This window comes from Bos indicus, chromosome 22 (assembly GCF_029378745.1).
Source record: "Bos indicus isolate NIAB-ARS_2022 breed Sahiwal x Tharparkar chromosome 22, NIAB-ARS_B.indTharparkar_mat_pri_1.0, whole genome shotgun sequence".
NCBI classification, from domain to species: Eukaryota; Metazoa; Chordata; class Mammalia; order Artiodactyla; family Bovidae; genus Bos; species Bos indicus.
In genome coordinates this window covers 4,410,249-4,429,885 of record NC_091781.1, presented here as the reverse complement: position 1 = coordinate 4,429,885, position 19,637 = coordinate 4,410,249, and the positions used below count along the sequence as shown (strand labels likewise).

At 40.0% G+C, this 19,637-nt stretch overlaps 1 protein-coding gene across 9 annotated transcripts in view; it reads right to left on the bottom strand.

Annotated features, from left to right (window-relative positions):
- RBMS3 (RNA binding motif single stranded interacting protein 3) overlaps nucleotides 1–19,637 on the bottom strand; it is an 803,408-nt gene that overhangs the window by 160,126 nt on the left and 623,645 nt on the right. For all 9 annotated transcript variants that reach the window (XM_019984813.2, XM_019984808.2, XM_019984812.2 and 6 more), the window contains exon 7: nucleotides 4,638–4,744. In XM_019984813.2, coding sequence (XP_019840372.2) covers nucleotides 4,638–4,744 — 107 coding nt within the window. The remainder of the gene's footprint in view (nucleotides 1–4,637; nucleotides 4,745–19,637) is intronic.

Here is a 19,637-nt window from a genome sequence, read left to right as displayed (position 1 = left end):
AGTTAATGGTTAGCAACAAGACAGATGTGAGTTGATACTCTAGTGACTACTGTTCTTGTTAGTTTTTTGTTTGTTTTTGTTGTTATTTGGCTTTGGTTTTCTTAACCTGTTTATAAGTATGAAGCCAGTTACAGTGAGTGGTTTTATTTCTGAAACACTAAATGATATTCGATTCTACTTTGAACCTCCTACTTTGCCATTTTAGGTTACCAGAGGGTAGGGAATCTGTCTGTATGTCTCCAGCACATCTGTAGTATCCAGCCTTGGATACTTTGGCTTCAACTCCATATTACCAGCTTCATTAGCCCCTAACAAGAGAGAGTCAGCCTGTCTTTTGGAGCCAGGAACTGACTTCTCTTCTCCAGCTATGAAAAGTCCTAGATGGCAGCCTCTTTCAATAGCAGACTGTTGTGTCTACACTGAAAATCTGTTGTTTAGTGCAGCAATATTCATGAATTATCTTAGCCAGAGACAGCTTCTTCTTTTTTTCTTTAAACTAGCATCATGAACCAGCCTATGCTTACTTTAGACTTTTCTTCTGCAGCTTCCTCACCTCTCTCGGTCTTCTTAGAACTGAGGAGAGTTAGGGCCTGGCTCTGGATTAGGTATTGGCCTAAGGGAATGTTGTGTCTGGCTTGATCTTCTATCCAGACTACTAAAACTTTCTGCATGTGAGCAATAAGACGGGTTGCTTTTCATGTGTTTCGTCATCCATGTGTTCACTGAAGTAGCACTACAATTTCCTTGAAGAATTTTCCCTTTGTGGTCAATACTTGGCTAACTGTTTGGCACAAAAGGTCTAACTTTCCATTTCTCTGGGCTTTAAATATGCCTTCCTCATTAAACTTAATTTTTTTTTTCTAGCTTTTGATTTAAAGTGAGGGACATGGGATGCTTGAACACATAGAGGCCGTTAATTGGCCTAATTTCAGTGTTGCTGTGTCTAAGGGAACAGGGAGGCCCCAGGAGAGGACACAGACAGGGAAATGGCTGGTCAGTGGAGCAGTCTGAACACACATATTTATAGATTAAGTTCACTGTCTTATGTGGGCACAGTTCATGGTGCCCCAAAACAATCACAATAATCATATCAAAAATCACTGATCACCTATTTGTTATGGTGGTCTTTTTGGTCCAGTAGTTAAGAGTCTGCTGCCAATGGGGGGGACAGGGATTCAATCCTCGGTCCAGGAAGATCCCACATGCTGCAGGCCAACTAAGACTGCACGCCACGACTCCTGGGCCCACCCTCTGGAGCCCGTGCTCTGCAACAAGAGCAGCGCCCACAAGAAGCCCAAGCACTGCAACTAGACAAAGCCCATGTGCAGCAGCAAAGACCCCGTGCAGCCACAAATAAATAAAGTGAAATCAGTGTTAGAAAATGGTAAGACCATTTGAGCCCTTGGAAAGAGAAGGCTCACAGCCCCACTCCCGACCCTTCTGCTCCAGCTTTGGGTGTCACTTGAGAGGTTAGTTCATAACTTTCAAATATTTCAGTGTTTTTCACTTATGCAAAAATAGGTCCACCAGCATGTACCTATATTTCAAAACCTGGCTAATTTACATTAATTAATGTGTATGATGGGTTCAGTATTAGCATTTCATCAAACTATGCCAAAATAACTGTTATCAAATGCCACCCAGAATAAAACAGCTTTAAATCATAAATGAAAAGTTTAATTAGCCTATCAATTGTCATGTTTAAGGCACTTTGAAGTTCCTTGCAATCCACTGGTTTTGTGTTTGAAGCATTGGCTCAGAAATCCTTCTCACACTGTCATTTTTTACCTGACTGTACAGACAGGACAAGTAAACAGCAGCCTCAATCTGCACTATGATCTCAGGGCCTCAAAAATCAGGACCTACATTATAATTTTTTAATTTTATCTAGTGTTAACGTTAGTTGTTCAGTTGCGTCTGACTCTGCTCCTCTGTCCATGGCTCTGTCCACTTCTCCAGGCAAGAATACTGGAGTGGGTATCCATTCCCTTCTCTGGGGGTCTTCCCAACCCAGGGATTGAACCCAGGTCTCCCTGGGTTCTCTCTCTTTGCAGGTGGATTCTAAGGCAACCATTATTTTACACAATAACACAAACAAGCAGAAACAAACACCCAAAATGATCTCCTTATAAAGCTGGAGACTACAAGGGCTACAAGACAAATGAGAAACAAAACTGCCCACCAGAAATGGACTTCAAGGGAAGATGCATGTCTCAATTTGGATGAGGGAAGGAAGCAAATAAAAAAAAATCTCCCCCAAGAATCTGACCCACATCCTTGCTTTGGTTACACTTTCAGTTGATACCATCTATGTGGTCAAAGACCGAAAGCAGAGAATGCAGGTAGTACCCCCCAGGTGACTAACAGGAGCAAATGCAACTGTTTTGTAATACTACAATAAGGTCTAATAAGAGCTTTCAGCAGCTTTAAAACATGGAAAACAACAACAAAAATGTGTGTCTTAGAAACAATGAAATACAATAATTAGAATGGATAGCTTTCTAAGAAATGATTAAATATTGCTTACACAGGATTAACTTGCATGATGTCATACCTTACACACCATACTTACATACACACATCTTTTACTCTAGCAAGTACAATGCCAAGGGGAAATACAAGAAAAAATACATATTAACATAATAATGGGCAAAGTAACCCAATATTTTTGGTGTATCTACTTCTAAGACCATAGTCATGGTATAAAAATTAAAACACTTATCTCAAAACCAAAATATCTGATAAGTGTAATTTTAGTTCATGCCATTTTTTTTTTCTGATTTCTTGCCTCTGAATGTCTCTACATACTTGGAATATGCTTCTATTCATCACAGATATATTTATGATGGTCCTTGATTCTCACATTCAAGAAGACCTGTAGCTCTTAAAAAACAACTTCAGAAAATGAATATTAGGAATATACCTTTAAAACCTACATTTAAATTATAAGTGCTCTGGATCCTAAACTTGACCCCACAGTGCTTCCCTGGCAATCACAGCACATGTGGTCTTTGTCATGTCTGAACCCAGTGCCCTGGATTCTGTACAGAGTAGCAGAGAGGGTTCTTTGTTATATTTCTTTTACGTTTATTGGTTTGGTTTCTAAGAAGTGTAGACTCAAGTGAGGAGTCCTGCCACAACTGCCATCTATTCAGTAAATGTAATAATACAGGAACTGTAATTCCAGTCATCAGTGCTAAGTTATCTAGTTAAAAATTGATGCTTTGGGGTTATGGTCTGTGATCCAGAAATCTCTAATCAGCAAGCATTTGACTCAAGTAAATTTTGAAAGATCAAATGAGTCCTTCGAGACCATGGATGATTGACACGGGACCAATGTGAAAAAACGCTATCATAGATCAGCTGTCTTCTGGGAGCAGCGGGGCTACCTGCTGATCACAAACTGCCCACTAAAAGCACATGGCCACACCCCGCCTCTTCTCTTTTGACATAGCATAGACTGTCTTTCTCAAATTAAAGTACTGAACCACCCCCCCCCACCCCCCGCTTTTTATTAGCTTCAAGTGCTCCATGGCCATTCTCTTTTTAAGGTAATGAATTACAGATTGCATAGTATCTGAACCTAGCTACCTACTTTACAAGGGGCTTTGAGATCTACATGGAAATACTCAAAACAGACTACAGTTTTAGAAACTGAAAAGCGGCTAAAGTTTTTGCTGAGTAAAAAAAACTCGCCTCTTTTCTTTCCTTACAACTGTAATCTCAGTATTGAAAGTGCAAAACGCTGCACCAAGTAGGATGCCACCTAAACGGATGAAGTAGATGCTTTGAATAGAAATACTAAATAAAGCTCTTCTGTTGAAATGATGGGCTTAGTATAAAGTGGCATTTATTCAAGGCATTCAAACAACTCCATTCTATTTCACAAAGAAGAAAAAGACCTCTTAGAAGCCCCGACACATTCTCCTTGTCTTCTTATAACAAAAATAACCAAAGGGAATCATCCCCAAGTGGCATTGGAGCCATAAGCTTGCTTTTCTCCTGTTTTGTGTTAGGAGACTAAATGGGTAATTAACTGTTGAATGCTCTTCTCCTTGTTGTGAAAAGTAGAACCCTGTATGTACCAGCTTTTCTTTCTCCTTGACCGACAGAAAATGTCACATTTTATGTTGATGTGTACATATAAAAAACAGATCCTCACATGTATGAACATTTGGGCATGCTCTAAGTACATGTATAAATAAAACTAGAACATCTTAATGGTAGGATGAAATAAATCCAACTTCATTTTCTTTCAAACACAAATATGTAACTCTCACTGTTGATATCACTGAAAGTATTTCCTTAAGTAATCATACCCTTATTTTACAACTATGACACAATTATGGAGCAATTCTTTGTGGCTAAGTCTTTCAGGAACTACTGATGTCTATTGGTTTCACATTTGTTGAAAGAGGATTTAACGACAGTGCAGAACTAGGGTCAGTCTGGAAGTCCTATTCTCCTTCACTAATCATGTTCTGGTTGAATCAATATAGGTCTGCTCATTTGCCCCCTGTGAAGCCATCTGGTTTTCTACGGGACCTGGTTTCTTCATGGCCCCGTATGTCTGTCTTGCCAGCCTTCTGAGGGATGTCTGTGGCCACGTTTCTGAGCAAGGGTCAGTCAGGACTCACCTCTCCTTCCCTGGGCCAAGGCCTTCCATTCTGGGTGTATTTACTTTGATTCTGTCGCTTCTTTTGTCCTCCATCAGCGAATTTGCACAGTAATGGCTCACTAGGGGCTGGGAAGATAAGAAACCAATTTTACATTAGCAAATCCCCTTTAAAATAAGTGATTATGTGAGTCACAGTAGTGCTTTGTAATGCATATCTTTTGAAGTCTTTTTTGCTTCTGGAGAGCTATTTGGCCCCCTTTTAGTTTCAACTCTGTTGGCCGCTGTTCTAACTAACTGGGCTTCAAAAAAGTACTGGCAGACCATCAAAGAATATAACAAATATTGTTGAAAAATAATCAGTTTAAGCAGAATGTGCACTTGCCTTAGAGGTAGAGTAAGAAGACAAGAACCAACCCCTTCTGATCAGGATGGTGTTAAAAACAAGACAAGCCCCAAATGGAGTCACTTATGCTAAACCCTTTGTCACTGAACAGACTTAAGTACAGTTTCAGCCTCTCTGAGAGGTGGAATCTGAAACCAGTCAATCAGAAATGACTTGGTCAACACTCAGAGGTCACCTGCCTGGTAGACTCCTGCCTTCCCTTTAAAGACAGTGACTTGTCCAGAACCCATCTACTTTTTGTTAGAATGTCTTCCAGTTTTCATTTTGTACAGCTCCTGGGAGCTCCTGTCTCTCTGCTGGCTGGGATGCTGCCCAATTTGTGACCTCCCTCATGTGGGACTAATTCTTTGCTCTCCTCTCTATCCTTGCCTTTTACCATGCAGCACTGCTGACTGATATACTCAGTTTTTGAGTATCTGCCATGTATATAGGAAGCATGCTGCTGCTGCTGCTAAGTCGCTTCAGTCGTGTCTGACTCTGTGCGACCCCACAGACGGCAGCCCACCAGGCTCCCCCGTCCCTGGGATTCTCCAGGCAAGAACACTGGAGTGGCTTGCCATTTCCTTCTCCAATGCATGAAAGTGAAAAGTGAAAGTGAAGTCGCTCAGTCGTGTCTGACTCTTCATGACCCCATGGACTGCAGCCTACCAGGCTCCTCCATCCATGGGATTTTCCAGGCAAGAGTACTGGAGTGGGGTGCCATCACCTTCTCTGATATAGGAAGCATACATATTATTAAACTTCTGTTTGTTTTTCTCTTGTTAAGTTGCCTTTTAGTACAGGGGTTGTCTCAGTCAATATCTCAAAGGGGTAGAGAAAATTATTTTCCTCTCCGACTATATACGTGTGTGTTGTTGCTTAGTCACTAAGTCGTGTCTGCCTCTTTTGCGACCCCATGGACTGGAGCCTGCCAGGATCCTCTGACCATGGGATTTCCCAGGTAAGAATACTGCAGTGGATGACTCTTTCCTTCTCCAGGGGATCGTTCTGACCTGGGATTGAGCCTGCATCTCCTGCATTGGCAGGTGGATTCTTTACCACCGATCTACCAGGGAAGCTCATATATATGTGTGTGTGTGTGTGTGTGTGTACATTTAAAAGTTCCTTTTATTGGTGAAACTTTGGAAGGTAAGGTATTGGGGAGCAGCACTGCAGGAAAAGAAAAACCTGAATACGCAATCAACTTAAGATTTCTTTTACTCACTAGCAGAAACAATTTTGCAGATGCATCCTTGAAGCATATACTACCAGATAACAATAACCAGGACATGTAGGTGGCACAGTGGTAAAGAATTCACCTGCAATACAGGAGACCCAGGTTGGATCCCTGGGCCGGGAAGGTCCCCTAGAGAAGCAAATGGCAACCCAGTCGAGTGTTTTTGCCTGGAGAATCCCATGGACAGAGGAGCCTGGTGGGCTACAGTCCATGGGGTCGCAAAGAGTCAGATGCCACTGAGTGATTAACATACACACAACAATAATCTAGCTAGACAAGGACCAAAGATAGATAGACCAGAAGATTCTGGATTTTCAACCTATCTTTAAGTTTACCATTATTGAAAAGAGAACTTTCAAAAAAATACTTTATCACTAAGGGAAGTTTAAAAAGTCACAGAGTGAGACCTCCTTAGCTTTCAACAGAGGCGAGGGTGGTTTAGTCACTAAGTCGTGTCCGACTCTTTGCGACCCCATGGACTATAGCCTGCCAGGCTCCTCTGTCCATGGGATTCTCCAGGCAAGAATACTGGCTGGAGTGGGTTGCCATTTTCCTTCTCCAAGGGATCTTCCCAACCCAGGAATTGAACACAGGTCTCCTGCATTGCAGGCAGATTCTTTACTGACTGAGTTACAAGGGAAGCCCTAACAGAGATATCTTTGCAAATGATGTTTTACAGTATCCTAGAGTCTCGAAGTCTTAGCCACCCTGATATTCGAGGATCTTCATAGAGTGTTAGGCTGTGGATGCTGACAATGACCTACTTGTATTTATTGACATTACTAAGCTGAAACATCTGCTGTCATTTCAGTAATTTGAAGCAGATTTTCATGGAAAAGAAGATAGGGTTACAATGATTTACTAAATGAATTAAAGAAATAAAACCCCAGAAACAAGTGTTCAAAAGTGTCATTAAAATAAGATGGAATATCCATAATATTATCTTTGAATTGTAGGCATGTCATTCTGTTAGTTTCCCAAGGGATCATTTTATTGAGAGCGGAAGAGAAAACATTAGTAAATTATATTAATCAGATTTATATAATCTTCTAGTCCTCATGTGATTTCTAAACACCTGTGATATAAACATCCAAACTCCTCAACTAGAAGATAAGAATCTGTGTCCTTAATCTTACCTTTCAGCAGTCTCCTCCCCTCCCCCAGGGGTTTACAGATCCCTAGCCTATAAATGCTTTTTTCTCCTGCCTGAAATTTCCTTTCCAGGCTCCCCCTACCTTGGCCCCTCTACTTGTCTGGCAAATTATGAAGCAACCTTCAAAATGTAGTTCAAATGTCATATTCTTCTGGAAGCCATGTCACTTCACAGTGTAACTACCTAGGGCTTACTTGGCAAATTTTTTCACAGATTGAATGACATTTTGAAACTGCGTGGGACCCTGTGGGGCCCTACTGGATACAAATCCTTTTCCTGTCCCCTACTTCTTGTTTGTAGGACATAGGTTTCATTCCAGCTCCTTGACCTTCCCTGAGATCCAAAGGACCGGTCCAAACAGTTGCTAATCAGAGAAGGGGGGCAATATGAAGACAAGGGAGGAACAGCCAAGAAACAACAGAACTTCCATCCTGGGGCAGGCTCCTAGTTTCACCATAAGCAATATAGATGATAACATATCTCCAGTTCTTCTGTAGGAACTAAGGCCCCCATGCAGGTAGAGGGTGGTAACTTCAGACTGGGCACAAAATCCCTGGATACCACCCTATTATCTCATCCCCAACCAATCAGAAAACCGCCTATGCACAGTGGAAGATAACAAAGACTTTGACCCCTTCCCCAAATGATTAACAGAGATTAACTTTCAATTTCTTTAACATTTTTCATGGGACTTCCCTGGTGGTCCAATGGCTAAGATCTGGAACTCCTAATGGAGGGGCCCAGGTGCAATCCCTGGTCAGGATCTAGCTCCCACGTGCTGCAACCAGGAGTTTGTGAGCCGCAAGCAAGACCCTGCATGCCACACCTCCGACCTGGTGCAGCCAAACAGATAAATGAATAAGTATCCAAGAAATGAAAACAGAAAACTTTCATGGCTGAGCAGAATCCCGGGACATGAGTCTGACTTCTCCCCAGGTGCCGGCTTGCTGAATAAACTAACCTTACCTTACATGCCAACACTTGCTTCTCAAGTATTGGCTTTATAGCAACAAACAGCCAAAACTGAGTTTGGTAACAGTTTCTGTTTGTGTTAAGTCTTTTAACAGTAACAAATTCCAGGCTGGAAGGTGGGAAGTGATTAGAGTAAAGGTCTGAGTGAAATTTGTGTGTGTATTTGTGTGTGTGTGAGAAAGTTGTTAACAGCATCTTGCACATAGATTTACAGGATACTTGATGGTGCTGCTTTTCAAAGTGTTGGCCAAGGACCGGCAGTAATGGTATCAGAGCATGGGAGCCTATTAGAGATGCAGAGTCAGGGGCCCTTTCCCAAGTACACTGAATTAAAATCTGTGTTTGCACCGGATCCCAAGGTGATTTCAGTATACACTGAAGTTTGAGAAGCACTGATGTGATGATGACTGACTCCTTAAGGGAGGAGGAATAGATCTCAGAGGCCAAGCACGAATCCTCTGAATAATGAAATGATTTCAGGAGCTGAGAAATATATTATCTACAATTTCCTTACTGCGGTATTACGATGCCAATTAATTTTGTTTAGTCTCTTTTAACAGTAGTTAAAATAGACGCTAAATGGAGAAAAGGCCTTTGTGGAAGTGAGATGCAGTTATAAGCCACAGATTGCAATGTGCCAGAAGACATTATGGTTTCTCATATAAATGGGGGGAATTTAAAATATAATTATAACAATGCCTGGCAATAAAGTTGCATGGTAATTATGAAGGAGTAATTACAATTTGCTTGCTTAGTGGAGTATTTCAAGTCTTTCAAACTTTGTATTAAACATAAAACATTGGATGCATACACTGATAAAATAATCGAATGGTTTACAGGATTTGCTATTGTATTTTAAGCAAACAAACCAACAACAAGTATTTTGCTTAGTAAAATTAATGCAAAACACTATGTATTGATTTTTATTTAAAACTTAACACACCTTCAATTTTGATTCACTAAAAATGTTGCTAACATTGTATCCTATAAGTAGTTATGGACATATGCTTTAGCTAATATGTATGACTAATAATAGCAGAATTCCTGCTGTCTCTCAAGGAAGATGAGCATTTTTAATTTTTAGCATGCAGTTTATATAAACACTTCTAGTATTTATATTGGGTTTGTGGTCAGGCTTTTAAAAAAAATATCTCTTTATTACCTAAATTACAATTCTGGTGTTTTATTTTTATTTATTTATTTTTTAAAATTTTATTTTTAAACTTTACATAATTGTATTAGTTTTGCCAAATATCAAAATGAATCCGCCACAGGTATACATGTGTTCCCCATCCTGAACCCTCCTCCCTCTTCCCTCCCCATACCATCCCTCTGGGTCGTCCCAGTGCACTAGCCCCAGGCATCCAGTATTGTGCATCGAACCTGGACTGGCAACTCGTTTCTTACATGGTATTTTACATGTTTCAATGTCATTCTCCCAAATCTTCCCACCCTCTCCCTCTCCCACAGAGTCCATAAGGCTGTTCTATACATCAGTGTCTCTTTTGCTCTCTCGTACACAGGGTTATTGTCACCATCTTTCTAAATTCCATATATATGCGTTAGTATACTGTATTGATGTTCTTCCTTCTGGCTTACTTCACTCTGTATAATAGGCTCCAGTTTCATCCACCTCATTAGAACTTATTCTGGTGTTTTAAATGTTAAATTTAAAAGCGTCTCACCTCAGAGAGAGTGTAAGTCTTCAGGTAAAAAAAGGAGTGGGAAGAGTTGAATGGAGAGTATGTTAATGACAACAGAAGCAGCTTATTGAAAGGGAAAGGGAAAGGGAAAGGGAAGTCGCTCAGTCGTGTCCGACTCTTTGAGACCCCATGGACTGCAGCTCACCAGGTTTCTCCGTCCATGGGATCCTCCAGGCAAGAGTATTGGAGTGGGGTGCCATCACCTTCTCCGATGAATGAGTCTACCTATTTGTAAAACTGTGACTGATGAAAACAGTGCAATCACTAGGTTATCACACTGTGCAAGTTCAGTTGTCAAAAGGGAGCAACTCAAAGGACATCACACACTCTATAAACCAGCTGGAAGGAGCCGTCCAGACTTGGCCCTGCCGAACGCTTTCTGGGCGATGATTAGACAAGCCCTCACAGGTGATATGCTGTGTGCAGAAGCGTTGATCAGAATCAGGTTTGGCATGGTACGTGACTGCATTGATGGTTTGAGTCACGTCACTGTCTGGCTTGGGCTTTCTAATGAGGATCTGGCCCCCACGGGCAGCTTCTTGATTGAAAGGTGAGTGTGAGAGTACAGGGAGGAGATTAAAAAAATTCTCTTTTTTAAAAACTAATATAAAGGGACTTCCCTGGTGGTCCAGTGGCCAAAAATTTTTGCTCCCGATGGACCTGGGTTCCATCGCTGCTCAGGGAACTAGACCCGCACATGCCGCAACTAAAGATTCTGCATACCACTAAAGACATGACAGAGCCAAAGAAATAAATAGATATTGTAAAAAGAACTAAGATTATTATGATACAATTTTAATCTAGAAACCATCATTTTTTTTCAGGTATAGATATGAATTCATTTTATTTGAAGCAAACTATCCCTGTGATGTTTAGGGCAACATTCATATACATTCATATATACATATATATATATATATATATATATATATATACGTATATATATATACACACACATATACATTCATAGTCCGTTCTTTGTGACTTTGTGCAGTAATCTCTTACTGAGATGTAGGCTTGATTGCATGTATTTCCAGCCGAAAATCTATAGAAGATGGTTTTCCCGCTGCCTTTTTGGAAGAGTTCTCTCAGAGCTATTGAGCTGTCTCCCAGGTTACAGTCCTCAGCAAGGTCCCTGAATAAAAGTTTATATTAAACCACATACATATGTTGTGTGGTTTTCTTTAAGCTGACACAAGAATGGATTGGGTTGGCCAAAAACGTTGTTCACATTTTCCCATCTTACAGGGAAAAAAAAAAATCAAAAGAACATGCTGGCCAACCCAATATTTGAACTTTCAGCCCTTAATGCAATTCTCCCATCTTTAATCTTCCTGCTGTCTTCTACATGACCAGTGTCCCTAACTCCTTCATATGCAGACAGAAGTAGCCTGTACTGAGACTGGATAAATAATGATGTACAAATTATGGATATAAAGGACTTCACTGGTGGCCCAGTGGTCAAGAATTCACCCGACAATGAAGGTGACAAGATTCAGTCCCTTGTCTGGGAAGATCCCACGTGCCATGGGGCAGCTAAGTCCGTGAACTGCAACTACTGAGCCCATACTTTAGAGCCCTCTCACCTCAACTATAGAAGCCCGAAAGCAGCAATGAAGATGTAGCACAGCCAAAAACAAACAAACAAATTATGGATATAAGTGTGGTTCTAACTCTATGTTATAACCCATGTCCTTATTTATTTATATACTTACTGACATATCTAGGAAATTTTGCAGGGCGAATTCCTATGATTTGTCTACAAAGAATTTGCTACTTTTCTTCCACACTTCCTTTATAAGGACAAACATAATACACTAAATGTATGTGTGTGGCACAGTGGTAAAAATATTCGCCTGTCAACGTAGGAGCTGCAAGAGATGTGGGTTCGATCCCTGGGTCAGGAAGATCCCCTGGAGGAGGAAATGGCACTCACTCCAGTATTCTTACCTGTAGATTCTGTGGACAGAGGAGTCTGTGGGATGGCAAAGAATCGGACACGACTGAGCGACTGAGCACAGCATACAGCTATATAAGTACCAAATATAGAGTATAATTGATATGGCAAAAATTGCCCGAAGGTTACAACACAGAATTATTATACTTTGGAGTTAGAAAGTCTTTTGCAGATGACAAAGTGAGCTATTTGGTTACATTTCCTTACAACTCCTAGCAGCCTGTTTACCATTTAAGTATGTTTAATATATACTATTAATATAGTAAGTGTGGTACAGTTATTTGGACAGCTGAAATAAACTTCCATCCTGGAAGTGCCATAGCCACTATCAGTCATCTGATCTTAAAATGTATTTAATTTCAACGTTTTATTTTGCCAATCAGGAAAATACAAGATTGATGAATTGACAGCTAATTTGTGGTAGGGGATGGAAATATCACATCCAGAACCATGTATTCTGAATTTCTAATCAAACACTGTCTCCAACTACTTATTTTCTACTTTCCTTACCATCGGGGTAAATGGAAATGAGTTTTAGGCAGTTATTGTGATTGACCCATAACTTGGGGATGGAGCAAAAAGACTAGACATTCACTAAGGCAAGATTACTATGGTTCTCTGAGCACAGGTTAGAAGATCAAGCACCCAGTGATATCTGCTAGAATGATTTATGCTGCCACTGTAATGACAGCTTACTTTAACAGAACAATTCTTTGGCCACCTGATGCGAAGAACTGACTCATTGGAAAAGACCCTGATCCTGAGAAAGACTGAAGGCAGGAGGAGAAGGAGATGACAGAGGATGAGATGGTTAGATGGCATCACTGACTCAATGGACATCAGTTTGAGCAAGCTCCGGAGTTGGTGATGGACAGGGAAGCCTGGAGTGTTACAGTCCATGGGGTCGCAAAGAGTTGAGTGACTGAACTGAACTTAACAGAATAAACCAATTATATGGGTAATATTTACAAATGTCAGACACATGTGTACTCCTGTCATTTAGGCCAAAGTGAGCAAATAAATGTAAAATTGTGGAAACTAATAAAAGTTAATAATACTTAGAGAAAGAGTAATTTGCATGTACTTTCTCAATTTTATCAGTAACAGATTAGTGCTTATATTCCTGGTGGCTCAGATGGTGAAGAATCTGCTGCAATGCAAGAGACCAGGGTTTGATCCCTGAGTCAGTAAGATACCTTGGAGAATGAAATGGCAACCCACTCCAGTATTCTTGCCAGGATAATCCCGTAGACAGAGGAGCCTGGTGGACTACAGTCCACGGGGTTGCAAAGAGTTAGACACGACTGAGCAACTAACATTTTCACTTTTAGTTACAAATATAATTCTCTATTATGGGAAACAGTCTTACAGAAAAGGAAAATGCTCCAGAGTAACAACAAAAGTGGAATAGTTGTTTGTCTAGGAAAAAAAAGGAGAGATGCTGTTTTCGATAAATCATATTATGGCTGAGTAAATATCTCAAGTTCATCTCTCTGATTCAAGATATAAACTGTTATATTAGGATGGATAACCAAGGTCCTACTGTAGAATAGAGTGAACTATATTTAATATATTATGATAAACCATAATGGGAAAGAATATGGAAAAAGAATGAGAATGGGGGAGGGAATTATCAGCAATTAAAACACTAAAATAAAATAAATATTAAAAAAAACTAAAACAATCTTTTGGTTGCCAAGGGGGAGGGTACTGGAGAAGGTATGGAGTGGGAGGTCTGGAGTAACAGACATAAACTATTATATTAGGATAGTTAAAAAAAAAAACAAGATCCTACTGTATAGCACAGAGAAATATATCCAGTATCTTGTGATAAACCATAAGGAAAAGAATATGAAAAAATATATATGTATAACCGAATCACTTTGTTGTACAGCAAAAATTAACAATTATAAATCAACTATATTTCAAATAGAAATTTTTAAAAGTTAAAAAAGGAAACAAACAAAAATGTACTTTTTTTTATTCTTTGTAACACTTCTCCTATAATTCTTTCCATATAGAAAAAGCTTATGCTTAGAAAGCACACCCTATAAGGGGAATACCATCACAGAGAAAGTTAACATTTCAAATGGATGAGACACAAAGTACACGCTGAGGGTTAGGTTCCTTCTATGGGGATGTGACTGAAACCTTATCTGAGCCGAGTGACGACAAGGAGGGCACAGAAAACACTGGCACTCCCAAAAAGCACCAACTGACTTATCTGCAACTGGCTGACTCGCCTATCCAACAACAGATAGGATAAACTCTTGTAGGTAGAAGGCAAGACATCAAGGAGCATGTTTCTAAGATGAAGAGTCTTAAAAATAAGACGATCTTATTGACTGACCAAGATAGATCATATTTGGTCTTGTCTTCCTCCCCTCTAACTCCTTATACTTCCACGGTGCTGTACTTGCCCCGGTAGAGCTCTTTGCATACTACATTCAATCTTCATAAATTACTCCATACTCTATGGAACATGGCACTTTTTATTTAAAAGAGGCACAACGGAGAAAAATAAACAGCTATAACCTTATAGTGCAGATATCCCTTTGATATTAAACCAAAGAAGGACATAAACCAAAGAAGGACATTTTATTTAGTAAATTCAAATTACACAAAGGTTAAAAATAAAAAGACCTCTTCTCAACTCCCCCCTCCTATTTCCAGAAAAAAATGCATAAATATTTATCTACTAATCTATCTTCCATCTGTCTGGCTCTTTTTAATTCCAAAGGGGATACTCTTGCTCAGAATGTGTGTTTTATTATTTGTTTAATTATATATGAAGAACTTTCTATATCAGCACATATCATCCTTTTGAAATGCTGCTTGCTATTGCAGCATAATTATCACCTACCATAATTTATAAATGTCTATCAATAGGGGACCAGCTAAATCTCATTAAATTTCCATAATGCACATCTATGTTCTTCTCCACTATTAGGAGAATTTGATTTGATTGGAGTCAGGAGCTGGGTCAGATTCACCTTTGCCTGGCATCTACCCCAGTGGCCTAACAAATTGTCTGAGAGTAGAACACATTTCATTATCTGCTGATCAAATTATTAAGTACATACAGACAGATAGTTAAGATAACTTCTTTAGATTCCTTTTATTAATGAAGTTCTAATGGATTTAAGTGTGAGAACACAATCTTTTCCTTTTAAGTGAGCGTCAGTTCAGTTCAGTAGCTCAGTCATGTCTGACTCTGCAACCCCATGAATCACAGCACGCCAGGCCTCCCTGTCCATCACCAACTCCCGGAGTTCACTCAGACTCATGTCCATCGAGTCAGTGATGCCATCCAGCCATCATCTCATCCTCTGTCGTCCCCTTCTCCTCCTGCCCCCAATCCCTCCCAGCATCAGAGTCTTTTCCAATGAGTCAACTCTTTGCATGAGGTGGCCAAAGTACTGGAGTTTCAGCTTTAGCATCATTCCTTCCAAAGAACACCCAGGGCTGATCTCCTTCAGAATGGACTGGTTGGACCTCCTTGCAGTCCAAGGGACTCTCAAGAGTCTTCTCCAACACCACAGTTCAAAAGCATCAATTCTTCGGCACTCAGCCTTCTTCACAGTCCAACTCTCACATCCATACATGACCACAGGAAAAACCATAGCCTTGACTAGACAGACCTTTGTTGGCAAAGTAATGTCTCTGCTTTTCAATATGCTATCTCAGTTAGTCATAACTTTCCTTCCAAGGAGTAAGCGTCTTTTAATTTCATGGCTGCCATCACCATCTGCAGTGATTTTGGAGCCCCAAAAAATAAAGTCTGACACTGTTTCCACTATTTCCCCATCTATTTCCCATGAAGTGATGGGACCAGATGCCATGATCTTCATTTTCTGAATGTTGAGCTTTAAGCCAACTTTTTTACTCTCCACTTTCACTTTCATCAAGAGGCTTTTTAGTTCCTCTTTACTTTCTGCCATTGTGTAGGAATTAGTTAACAGGGATGATGTGTCTGCTAAGGAGAACTTCCCTTCAGTGGGAGAAGGATTTACAGGGGAAGTGCCTTGGGATTGAGCTTTTTCTAATTTAAGATTCAAGGAACCGAAACTGTGACAATCTGAAGAATGCTTTCATGTTGCTTGAATCACTTACTGATTCATACTAAATAACTTTAACTGAGACACAAGAAACTGAGTTCTTGAAAGACATTTTAAAGACCATATGTGCTGTAAACATCTATGGACAAATCTATCTATGGAGTCAGTCCCCCTTACGGAAGACTTGAGTGTAAACACAATGTATAAGATGGCTCTAAAATAGAAGATCCATTTGTTCTTGCTATAGAAGCCAAGTGACACAACAGTTTAGGGCTAGACTACACCAGGGGAATGTTGGGGAACTCTTCCAAATTCATATTTCTTAGGTAGGTATCAATTCTTCCTTTGGGACTGGACATTAAAGGTATTTTATATGGATTTCAATTGCCTATGGATCTTCCTAAGAAGCAAATTTTATCATGTTAATGCTCCACATGTTCACTTATAGGATAAAGTCCAAACTCCCTAGCACAAAATGCCATTCAAATTCATGATCCAGATATACACATCAATATTCCCACGTTTAGGCAGGACTACTCAAAAAGGGCAGAGACGTTTAACACCTTCCTAGATTTGCCCATAATGATCCTTAGGTCCTGACTGGCTTCCCATTATCCTCACTTAACTATTTTCATAGACTCTTTTCTGACCTCTTTTCCCATGTCCCCCCCACCCCAACTTCCCATAGAGAGACCTTACATTAATGTTTTAATATATTCATTTGATGTATTCATTCAACATTGCCTGAAATTCTTTCAAAGTTAATTTGAAATATAAATGCAGGAGACCTGAGTTTGATCCCCGGGTTGGGAAGATCCCCTGGAGAAGACAACCCAAAATCCATTATTGGATCTTGGCAACCCACTCCAGTATTCTTGCCTGGAAAATCCCATGGATGGAGCAGTCTGGTGGGCTACAGTTCAAAGGGTTGCAAAGAGTTGAACAAGACTGAGTGACTTTACTTTCGTTTTCATAAGTGCTGTCTACCAAGTACTGTGCTAGCTATGAAAAACTTTAAAAGGGAATAAAATGGACACAGTTCTAGCCCTTACTAGAAAACTAGCCCTGAGTTTTCTTTCTGATATAAAAGCAGACATTAAACAAGTAATTAAAAATATCACAAGTCAATTCCAATCTCTTCTTGCGTGCTCTGCAATACAGACATCTAACTTGGCATGTGCAAAACACCTGTTTGTTCAGGTATACATGTTTTTCTCTACTAAATTAAAAGCCTCTTGAAGGTATGGTCCCTGTAATATTCATCTTTTTTTCCCCCAAGCATAATGTAGTTCTGGAACATAAGTCGAAAATTCCATGGACAGAGGACCCTGGTAGGCTATAGTTTATGGGGTTGAGAACAGTTGGACATGATTGAGCACATGCACACTAGCAAAAAGTTGATCACACATAGACACACATATGCACACACACAATTTTAGTATGCATGCCTATTTTTTGTTATAGAGTAGAGGACACCTAGAAAACTGTCCATGACTTGACAACAACAAAGCACAGAGGACCGTTCTGCATCCACTCAGGTGAATAAGCTAAGACTGTACTTCAATTCAGTTTCTAAAATATTTTCACCTGAAAAGAGTCTCTAAATTTCTTACTTATATGGATGGAGGTTTGTAACACTGTACAGCAGGTGGTGACCAAAGCCATTCCAAAGAAAAAGAAATGCAAGAAGGCAAGACGGTTGTCTGAGGAAGCTTTACAAATAGCTGAGAAAATAAGAGAAGCGAAAGGCAAAGGAAAAAGGAAAGATACCCTACTGAATGCAGAGTCCTAGAGAAGAGCAAGGAGAGAGAAGAAAGCCTTCCTAAGTGAACAATGCAAAGAAACAGAGGAAAATGATAGAATGGGAAAGACTAAAGATCTCTTTAAAAAATTGGAGACACCAAGGGAACATTTCATGCAAAGTTGGGCACAGTAAAGGACAGAAATGGTATGGACCTAACAGAAGCAGAAGATATTAAGAAGAGGTGGGAAGAATACACTGAAGAACTATACAAACAGATCTTCATGACCCAGATAATCACAATGGTGTGATCACTCACCTAGAGCCAGACATCCTGGAGTGTGAAGACAAGTGGGCCTTGGGAAGTATTACTACGAACAAAGCTAGTGGAAGTGATCGAATTCCAGCTGAGCTATTTCAAATCCTTAAAAATGATGCTGTTAAAGTGCTGCACTCAAAATGCCAACATTTGGAAAACTCAGCAATGGCCACAGGACTGGAAAAGGCCAGTTTTCATTCCAAAACCAAAGAAGGGCACTGCCAAAATATATTCAAACTACCACACAATTGCACTTATTTCACATGCTGGCAAGGTAATGCTCAAAATCCCTCAAGCTAGGCTTCAATAGTACTTGAACCAAGAACTTCAAGCTGGATTTAGAAAAGGCAGAGGAACTAGAGATCAAATTGTCTACATCAGTTAGATCTTAGAAAAAGCAAGGGAATTCCATAAAAACATCTACTTCTGCTTCATTGACTACACTAAAGCCTTTGATTGTGCAGATCAAAACAAACTGAAAATTCTTCAAGAGATGGGAATACCAGACCACCTTATCTGCCTCCTGAGAAACCTGTATGCAGGTCAAGAAGCAACTGTTAGAATTGGACATGGAACAATAGGCTAGTTCAAAATTGGGAAAGGAGTACATCAAGGCTGTATACTGTCACCCCGCTTATTTAAATTAAATGCAGAGGACATAATGCAAAATGCTGGACTGGATGAAGCTCAAGCTGGAATCAAGACTGCTGGGAGAAATGCCAATAACCTCACATAAGCAGATGACACCACCCTAATGGCAGAAACTGAAGAGGAACTAAAGAGCCTCTTTATGAAGGTGAAAGAAGATAGTGAAAAAAGTGGCTTAAAACTCAACATACAAAAAACTAAGGTCATAGCATCCAGTTCCATCACTTCACTGCAAATAGATGGATAAAAAGTGGAAATAGTGACAGACTTTATTTTCTTGGGCTCGAAAATCACTGTAGAAAGTCATTGCAGCCATGAAATTAAAAGATACTTGCTCCTTGAAGAAAAGCTATGATAAACCTAGACAGCATATTAAAAAGCAGAGACATTACTTTGCCAACAAAGGTCCTTATAGTCAAAGCTATGGTTTTTCCAGTAGTCATGTATGTATGTAAGAGCTGGACCATAAAGAAAGCTGAGCATCAAAGAATTGATGCTTTTGAACTGTGGTGTTGGACTCTTGAAAGTCCCTTGGACAGCAAGGAGATCAAACCTGTCAATCCTAATGCAAATAAGCTCTGAATATTCATTGGAAGGACTGAAGCTGAAGCTCCAATATCTTGGCCACTTGATGCAAAGAGCTAACTCATTAGAAAAGACCCTGATGCTGGGAAGGATTGACAGCAGGAGGAGAAGGCGATGATGAGATGGTTGGATGGCATCACTGACTCAGTGGACATAAGTCTGAGCAAACCCTGGGAGACAGTGAAGGACAGGGAAGCCTGACATGCTACAGTCCATGGGGTTACAAAGAGTTGGACACAACTTAGCAACTGAATAGCAACAATA